Source organism: Alosa sapidissima, chromosome 6, assembly GCF_018492685.1.
Source record: "Alosa sapidissima isolate fAloSap1 chromosome 6, fAloSap1.pri, whole genome shotgun sequence".
NCBI classification, from domain to species: domain Eukaryota; kingdom Metazoa; phylum Chordata; class Actinopteri; order Clupeiformes; family Clupeidae; genus Alosa; species Alosa sapidissima.
This window is the reverse complement of record NC_055962.1, coordinates 27996870-28006869: the sequence shown is the minus strand read 5'-3', so window position 1 is coordinate 28006869 and position 10000 is coordinate 27996870. Positions and strand designations below refer to the sequence as shown.

The window sequence follows — 10000 nt, the reverse complement described above, 5'->3', positions numbered from 1 at the left end:
ATGAGGTAGACTGTGAGGTAATGGTGTATTAAGAGAAGTGTAATGTTCGTCTGCTTGATTCTGAAACTGAAATCCACCCTGTGAGCTCACAGCTCCATCATCGCTACCCCAGTTTCACTTCAGCTGACCGTAAGACGAGAGCTCCATCGTTATCAGCGAAGTCGGGAAACAGCATCTTTGATGAGGTCCATATATTACAAGTGCTGCAATCCAGGCAGTATGCCAAAAAGAGGAAGGATTGAAGGATTATTGCAATTAACAGCAGATGCGCTACTTTGTTATACAAACTTTTGATGTGTTTTTTTTTGGGGGGGGGGGGGTGTAAGCTCTTGCTCGCCAAAGAAAGTTGGTTATTTGTGACTTGGATGCAGGTTTAATATTCAGTACAGCACTAACAGATCTCTCTGTTCCTGCTGTGTTCTAATAGTCTTGGTAATCAGGGAACCTGGAACCTCATGAAAGATCAGAAGATGAACTGAAAATCCAATCAAATGCACCTTTATCTTAGGTGCCTCTGAGACAGAGTTGTAGATTGACTGGAATGGTGTATTTTCATTAGTGGTCCTTTTGTTTGTTTCCTATTTGCAGAACCAGGATAGTACAGAAATGACAGACTTCTTTAATATACAGCTACAGAGCAGAAATGCATGCCTCATGGCTTAGGTGGTTGAAGAGGATAAGATGCTTTTCGAAGCACATACTAGACACGTTGTTTTTAATCGAGTATCATATTTAGCCTGAAATAGATACATTTCTTTCTGGGTAGAAGTGAAGCATGACTCAGGGCCATTTTGAGCATATGACTTACTTCAGGAAACTGTGTTCCGTATAAAGAAAGCTCACATGCAAAATGTTAGAAGTGTATAATGTTTTTCACACTAGCTACCAAATTCAAATACAAAGCAAATCTCTCGCCCATTTCCCATCTGTGGTGCCATTTGGGGAAGCCACACAAACACCGTCAGTTTGATCTTAACAGACGCTCATACTGTCAAGCATTTGCTGTCATTACTGTGATCATCAACTTGCTTTCATTTACTGTAGCCGAAAAGAAGTCGAAAACAACACCGACATAAGGTACAAACACACTTATTTGTACCATAAACTCCTTGCAACATGATGGGCTAAAACAAGCATCTTCAAAATGACATGCTAAATATTTACAGTAAAACGTCTCCAAAGAACCCTGGCCAAACCGCTACAGCACGAGCTCAGCCCTTTCCCCTGTGATATTACATGATGTGAAGCCTCAGAGTTCTTTCATTATTCAAAAGGGGGGTCCAGTGCCAACATGGATCATTACAAACCTCTGTGTAGCGCACGCGTAAATGACTGTCCCAAATACATGTGTATGAGCACCACCGACTGCTGTAGAGCACGGAGCATTTGTGTGGATTAAAAAAAAAAAACAATTTTCTTTGGGTCAAAGAATGGTTAAAATATTTTATCACCCAGAGAGAGGAAATACTCTTTTCTGATTGGCTGGTGGGGTGGCTATTAAGTAAGGGATAACGGCCGCCGAGGTGTCCTGTTATACGGAATTAATGGACGAGGGCGAGGGGCAAAAAACTCCCCGACGCGCAGCGGAGTTGCCTACGCCCGAGTCCATTAATTCCGTATAACTGGACACACCTCGAAGGCCGTTATCCCGCTTCACCTGGTTGCCACTGTAAAGCAAAGGAAACACGCGGTTCCGTTTAAAAAGAAGCTCACTAGTTCAGCTTGTTGTAGTGTGTCCTCGGTGTCCTGTTATTCAGAATTAATAGCCACCCCACCAGCCAATCAGAAAAGTATTTCTTCTCTCTGGGTGATAATTCTGAATAACAGGACACCGTTCCATATCAATGCTTATGAATGGTAACTATAACAACCATAGTAGGACGACGGTTGCAGGCTTCGCAACAATGGAATCAACTGTAAACAAGCTAACTGTCCATGCTATCGCTGTTATAGGGCCAACGAAAGTTGTACAACAAGCTGAACTAGTGAGCTTCTTTTTAAACGGAACCGCGTGTTTCCTTTGCTTTACAGTGGCAACCGGGTGATAAGCGGGATAACGGCCTTCGAGGTGTGTCCAGTTATACGGAATTAATGGACTCCGCTGCGCGTTGGGGAGTTTTTTGCCCCTCGCCCTCGTCCATTAATTCCGTATAACAGGACACCTCGGCGGCCGTTATCCCTTACATATGCGGGCGCTATCTACATTGTATGTATGATGCTGAGTGTGTTGCTCTCCACAATGGCTACCTCTAAGTGGAGTATAATTAGCTGTAGTTTGATAGGACCTTATAGGTTTTAAATGGTTTAAACCAAAGCCCAGCCAATACATATGCATATTGATATTAATCTCTCTTATCGAACAAGGAACTGATTCAGACATCCTTTCAGTCACTTCATTTCAGCTTCTTGTTTGTGTGTGTGCGTGTGTGTGTTTGTGTGTTTGTGTGTGTGTGTTTGTGTGTGTGTGTATGTGTGTGTGTGTGTGTGTGGCTTTCTCAGGGGGCCTCAGCGCGTTCCGTCAACACCACGAGAGCCTGTGCGAGCACTCGCTGCACCTGCACCAGGAGGGCATGGACACCGTTGGGGTGGGTGCCGTGGGCCTGTCGGGGGGGCTACCTCACTCGCTGCCTTCCACCCCCGACATCGAGAACGCCGAGCTCACGCCCATCCTACCCTTCCTCTACCTGGGCAACGAGCACGACGCCCAGAGCCTCGACCAAATGCAGCGGTTCAACATCGGCTACGTGCTCAACGTCACCACGCACCTCCCACTCTACCATTACGACCTCGGCCTCCTCTGCTACAAGCGTCTACCGGCCACCGACAGCAACAAGCAGAACCTACGCCAGTACTTCGAGGAGGCCTTCGAGTTCATTGGTATGCGCCGGCACCTTCTGTCGCATTTTGACCTTGCAGAGTTAGTCTGAATTAATACGACGTGGGTCTGCATTATAAGTACGTTGGCGCTGCAACCACACAGGAAGGCTAAAGGGCTCTGTGGCTAACAAATGACTCACGTTGCATTTTTTTAAATGTAGCTCACAAATGATTCCCCATTATTAGGGATGGCCACCGAATTGACAGATTTTTAAAAGCCACACTACCTGAATTACTGTATAACCTGACTCAAATGTCTGTTATTTGTTTATTTATTTGTTTTTTGTTGTTGTTTGTGTGTGTGTGTGTGTGTTTGTGTGTGTTTGTGCAGAGGAAGCTCACCAGGCTGGGCAGGGCGTCCTCATCCACTGCCAGGCAGGTGTGTCGCGCTCTGCCACCATCGTCATTGCCTACCTGATGAAGCACTCCTGGATGACCATGACGGACGCCTACAAGTTCGTCAAGGCCCGACGGCCCATCATTTCGCCCAACCTCAACTTCATGGGCCAGCTGCTGGAGTTCGAGGAGGACCTGAACAACGGCGTGACACCGCGCATCCTCACTCCCAAGCTGGTCGGCGTGGAGACCATGGTGTAAGCGACGACGCCCCGGAAGTTGTTCGGGATTTGGATTTTTTTGTTTTCTCTCTCTCTTCTTGCTCTTGTTGCAGGCGTTTTCGCCGCACCTTGTCTTTTTACTCTCCTCCTTTTGAAGAGAGAAGCCTCAAAGCCTCACTCTCTTTTTGGAGCTCTGGTTTTTCATGGAGTGCCAAAAGCTTTGGGTGCCATCTCTCCGCCCTCTCGAGATGAAGATAGAGAGAGGGAGAAACACGAGAGACAGAGAGAGAGAGAGAGAGAGAGGGAAGAAGAGAGAGAGGGAGCTTCAAAGGGCTCCACTTCACATTTGTTTTTAAGTTTTTTTTTGTTTTTTTTTTTTAATCTGGGCACGAGAGTGTTAAGATTGAGGACAGCAGAAGAGTTGAGTCCACACCCAAACGGCCCGCTGTTTAGACCTGGCCGCTGCCCAGGAACATGGGGTGGGAGAGACAGGGCCGTTGGATCAGAGGTAGATGTATCTCTGTGTGACCACAGATGGAAGCAAGCGAAGGAGTGACGAGGGCAAAAGAGAAAGATAACAAACGAACAAACTAACATGTTTGATTTTCCAAAACACACACACACACACACACACACAAAAAAAAGAAGACAACCAAAAAGCAAACAGATTATTCAGTCGGTCGGCCCCCCCCACCACCGCTGCCACCAGTTTCGCCCTCCCTCCTTATGCAGTGAGAGAGACTGCAGGGTGTGCGTATCCATTCTGTTTCTCTAAGCTGCTGGTGCGGGCTCAGGCCCAAGGGAGAAGGGGGGGGGGGGGCAGCCGCGGTTTTTGCCTGTCAGAAAAGATGAAGACTTGTTTGGTGTGTTAGTCCTCTCATTCTATTTTTATACAAAAGTTTACTGGGGTGACCATGACGAGCTCGCTGAGGCTCTCGGTGCAATAATTTCAGAGTGGAATGCTATCAGGCGCTAATGTGTATATATGGGTGATGATTTAACATTTTCCATCTCGCCAGCGAATGACAAAAAATATATAGAGATATAAATATATACTTTGTCTTTTTTGTTATTATTGTAATATTCTATATGCCTTTTGGAAACATAATATATATGCCTGCACCAGAGAGACTGGCACAGGTGTATACAAGGAAACATAATAATTAAAATATTTAGTATTTGCTTATTTTTGTTTCACTGCTGTCCGTGTACACTTTTATTTCGCTGACTCTATAAAAAAACATGAAACCTCTTGAATTGTCTGTGTATTTCAGTAATTGCTTGCATTTTTCATATCCACCATGTTCCATCTCCATCAGCCCCTATCAAGTCATCTTTTAATTTGTCTCTCAAGGGCCACCATACCAATCCAGAAAATGGAATGTTGTATGACAGGATGACAGTTTCTATTAAGTAGCTAACATTTTTCAATACTGAAGAGATCACTGGTCTATTCTTTAAAGTAAATGGACTCCAGTGTGTTCCAGTGTGGATTTTGGTTGAATATATATTTATATTAGGGCTGTCGATCAATTAAAAAAAATAATCTAATTAATTACATACTCTGTGATTAATTAATCTAAATTAATCGCATATATAATTTTTGCTGTGTGATTTTAAATATTTAAATTCAAATGAATCATTGAATAATCAGCATTAGTGACATTAAAGTTCAAAAACTCTTTTATTATTATTTTCACTGTTCAAATAATTGCCATAATAATCTATGATATGACCTAATATGCTGAGGAAATGAATTCAAAGTGCTTCAAATTCAAATAAATTCAAAATAAAGTGCTTCAGGAAGAAGTTTTTTTTTCACATACATGGCATTTCAGGCCACAGATATAACCTAGGGGACACAATGAAATTAACACTCCCCTCAATGTCAACACTAATTTCTTTGCATTGATGTGCGACTATAGAGTTGATGTACTCCAGTGATATGCAAATTCCTTGCTGCAGACATTGCAGAGGACTTTATTTTCAACACTTTATTTTTTATCAACACCTTCTCTCTCCTTCATTTTACAGTCTAATTTTTACTGACTAGAACGGCTCGGGGGCAAAGGTCATACGGAATCGATTAATCTGCACTAATTTTTTTAATCAGTTATTTTTTCTCAAATTAATTAATCGAAATGAATCAGTTATTTTGACAGCCCTAATTTATATATATTTAAATCTGGCAATATTGCTTAAACACATGTTCAAAACATGTTTCATGGTGCATGTTAACCAAAAAGAAAAGCTGTTAACATTACACCCATCCTAAGGATGTATTTGACATCAATATATTCAGCAACATTGTCATCTGATGGCTAAAAGTTCCTTTGTTCACAGTTTCATAAACATTGCTTTTGCTCCTGTCTGACATTTGTTGTGTTTGTGTGTGTGTGTGTGTGCATGCATGTGTGTGTATATGTGTGTGTGTGTGTGAGTGTTTATGTGCCTCATTCTAATGGATGTTTATGTGAATATGATTATGTGAATATGACTGTGTACATGTGTTTCTCTGTCTGTTCATAACTGAAATGTTTTTTCCCCCTCCTTGACTTTCTTTGTGATTTACAATCACAAGCTAATTTGAAACAAACGCGAGGGCTCTGACATAACTGCAAACTGAGCTGCTGGCTTTGACCCAGAGGATGTTGTTTTTGAGGGCAATATTATTGTAGTTGATGAAAATCAAGTACAGTAACCCCCCTTTTGTTAATCTTCCCCTGTGTCGCCGCTAAGCTAAGCTAAGTCAAGGTCCTCAGCGCACAGAGTTAGTGCCTCAACCAGTGCCTTAAAGTCATGTGTATCCACTCAGACTGAGCTGGGGAGGTCAGTATCACAAAGACACGCCGAAATTGTGCAAATATGCCTTCTTTTTAAAATGTTTTTATGAAAATGTAACAGAGGCTAAATTTGGTTAGCACAAATCCAGTAGGCCTGCCATGGATCACACCAGTTTCACAGAAACTGTATCTGTGAGACAACAAGGGTTGCATTTCTTGAAAGTGTTATTGTGCTACGACCGTTATCAACTGATGGACTACTGTTAGTGTTTCACTGTACTGTTCTCACTCACTGTGGTTGTTGCTCAATGATGCCTTTCAGGACACACAACCCTGAGCTTATGTGATCTGGTTGTGGTGACATTGCTTTTCAATATATCCCCTGCTTTCTAGTATTTTCCCTTCTGAATATGATGTATAAACATATTTAAATTGTCACATTCTACATTTATGCACATAAAAGAGCTATGGAATAGGTAACCTTTCCCTGATTTAGAATGCCATTGTCATAAAAATGAATATTTTATGACATAACATCTAGATATAAACTCCTTTAATCACAGACAGAAACAACAATTATACCAAAACCTAAATAACAAAACAATACACATTAAATTTGTCAATTTCTAAAGCAGAGCTTGATACAGTATTTTACATCTTTATTCTAGACAGAACTGAATCTTACATGTGTGTTGCAAAAGTTTTGCCTGTCTTCTGTATATAACTAATTATTCATAAATTCATGTTAAAATATACCTTACCAGAAACGTTCAGATTCATTGTTGAGCATTTATTACTGAAATACATTTACGTCTCACTGTGTGCTAGTTAGCCAGTGCTAAGAGAGCTTATTGAAAATAATGACTGAAACATTTTTCGACAACAACTGTTGAATGCTGTCAAAAGCATAGCATTATTCTTCCAATTATGACCTACTGTTACGCACAAAACGTTCAAATATTTTGAACAAGACTCAGACTTGTTCCTTGTCTCACATCTTACACAGTGAGTGCTGTTATTGCCGTAAGTCATGATTGTTATGACATGTAACATTACGTAATGTTTCTGACAGCAGTAGCCAAGCTTCAGTGGAGGTCCATATTCAGGCATGTGCAGAGCTACCATTGAGTGTTCCCTTTCAAAGACACCACAGTCAGACAGCACTAAACAATTCCACTAATTCAGTTTGCATAAAGGTGCACCTATCCTTGCCAAAAGCAGAGTGTATGCTGAGTGCAGATTACAATGTTATACAGGTCTGCAAAGCCTTTCAGTGTAGTGTTTTGAGCTTATCTTTGTTTTATTTTAACACAAGAATATAACAGATTCCCATCTGCAAAACGTCAGCACACTGACCATTTTAACAGGCTGTAATTCCCTCCATATCCAAACCCCTCCATCACCCTTACCCACCTGTCCATTCTGTGAGCACAAGGGAAAAATTGTATGCGGATGTGTGTGTGTGTGAGTGTGTGTGTGTGCGCGTGTGTGCGTTATTTTTATGATCACTCTGAGATGCGCTGTTATTTTTGAGATCTTGAGAATATACTAGTATTTTTTGTGTTCCAAAGTTCTCTGGGATGCTTTTGTGTGTATATCTTGTTGGAGTATGTGTTCTGTGTCTAAGACCTTGGAAATACACTGTTAAATTAACCTGTTTCCTTTCCTATGTGTTAAAACTGCTTCAGAGATGCAAGAGGTTTTTATTTTGCAGCTGTTTGTGACTCACCTGACATCTGCTTATAATCCTACTATGAGATGACGGTCATCCTTGTGCAATGAACATACTGTGTGTGCCTGTTTGTCAGCGGTTTAATATCTCCACTGTTATTTCGTTTGCCACTTTCTTTCTATGCATAAATCCATGACTATTTTTGCACTGAGCCCAAAGGACAGCTGGATTTATTTTTTCACAAAGGTGCTATAACATTGGAGGCCTTTCTGTCACCTTTTTGCATGACCTGCTCAATATTTCCCCAGACATATGTATCCTACCCTGTACTTAAACTGTCAGAAGTTTAAGCAATGTAATTTTGTTACCTTGTTAAACCTTCCTTGTGAGGTTTTAAATAAACGACAACATGGCTTATTAATTTATTCTCCTGGAGATTCTTTGGAGAGATTCACTGCTGCAGTGGCATATTTGCTACAGTATGTGTTATCCAAGAACGACAAAGGACATATTTAGGATATCTTCAAAAGTTTGACTCATTGCTGACATATCTTAAAACACAGAAACACACACACACACACACACACACACACTTAGATACAACACAATCTCTATCTGCATCTCCCGCTCTTTCTCTCTCTCTCTCTCACACACGCACACACACATATTGTATCACATTGCCAGTGGGCATATGAGTCTATATTTACACTGGCCCTGTAGGCATCCACACACACACACACACACACACACACACACACACACACACACACACACACACACACCACTTTGGGAGGTAGGGGTGTCAGAGAGAGAGAGAGAGAGTGAGGCTTGTTGGTGGTGGTTGTGGGGGGTGGGCGGTTGGTGCGAAGCTTTGGTGGACAAGCGGGTCAACTCCTATCCGTAGGAACAAGCCCCAAAAATAGTTTTTTGTGTTGTTTCTAATTAGGACTGATGAGTGGCCAGGCTCATTAATCTCGTGCTATCAGCGCCGGGTGCCCCAGTGGCTCCAGAATAGCCCCTGATCTTAGGCCCCCTGCACGCGCCAGGGGACTGCAGACTACCGCTGCGCTGCGCTCACTCTATGGACGTATTAGGAAAAGCAGCCTCTGACAACATGGCTACAGAGGAGGAGGAGGAGGAGGAGGAGGGCTTTCCGAAGGAGGAGGATTTCCAACACACACACTCACGCACACACGCACGCACACACACACACACACACACACACACACACACATACACACACACAGTCACTCACTCAGAGAGACGCCTCTTATTACTCACTTATGAGGACCCTATCCAGTTACTGTATACAGAAGGAGCACACACACAGCAACACACACACAGCAACGCGCACACACACAGCAACGCACACACACACACACATACACACACACACACACACACACACACACACACACACACACCTCATGCACCTAGTTACTGTAAACAGAAGAAAATATAGAGCATGTATGCACACACACACACACACACACACACACACACACACACACAGATAGAAAGATAGCAGAATACTGTACTGTATATGGCTAGGCTGCTCGGTCTAAAAGTCCAGTTGAAACGATCCAGAGAAAATGTGCTCTGACGCTGCGCACCAACCTGTGCCATGGCAAGCCACAAACAGCCGGCTCTCACGCCATCCCAGCAGGCCTGACCTACCCTGGCACGCTCGGCGCTCGCACTCCCAGGGCTGGAGCTGCACTGCCAGAATGGGTCTCAACACTCCCTTCTCAACAAATGTGTCTCAGTGTGTCATTTTTTAAGTTGCTGCTGTTGTTGTTGTTGTCATTGAAGTTGTTGTTATTGTTGGTGCTGAAGTCTGGAGTTGAAGGGATCAGGTCTGTGTTGGAGAAGATATGCTACTAGTGCGTAGCGTGATTTGACAGTTGGCTCTCTTTCTTGTACAGACACAAACATTACCCCTCTCCCTCCCTCTCTCTCCCTCTCTCTCTCTCTATCACTCCTTCCTCCTGCCACTGTCTCTCTTTCTCTCTATCACTCTGTTCTCCTACTACTCTCTCTCTCTCTCTCTCTCCCTCTCTCTCTCTCTCGCTCTCTCTGTAATGTTTACTTCATGGGATCTGACAAGAGCA

General features: G+C 42.8%; 1 protein-coding gene and 1 long non-coding RNA gene across 3 annotated transcripts in view; one reads left to right on the top strand and one right to left on the bottom strand.

The window, feature by feature from the left end:
- dusp10 (dual specificity phosphatase 10) overlaps positions 1 to 4686 on the top strand; it is a 10069-nt gene extending 5383 nt beyond the window's left edge. For both annotated transcript variants that reach the window (XM_042095219.1, XM_042095218.1), the window contains exons 3-4: positions 2500 to 2877; positions 3209 to 4686. In XM_042095219.1, the coding sequence (XP_041951153.1) occupies positions 2500 to 2877; positions 3209 to 3474 (644 nt within the window). In that variant the 3' untranslated portion in view covers positions 3475 to 4686. The remainder of the gene's footprint in view (positions 1 to 2499; positions 2878 to 3208) is intronic.
- Positions 4687 to 6726: 2040 nt separating this feature from the next.
- LOC121711548 overlaps positions 6727 to 10000 on the bottom strand; it is a 19284-nt gene continuing 16010 nt past the window's right edge. Inside the window, exons 3-4 of the long non-coding RNA XR_006032366.1 lie at positions 9135 to 9139; positions 6727 to 6805 (exon numbers count right to left, since the gene is read on the bottom strand). This is a non-coding gene — a long non-coding RNA (uncharacterized LOC121711548). The remainder of the gene's footprint in view (positions 6806 to 9134; positions 9140 to 10000) is intronic.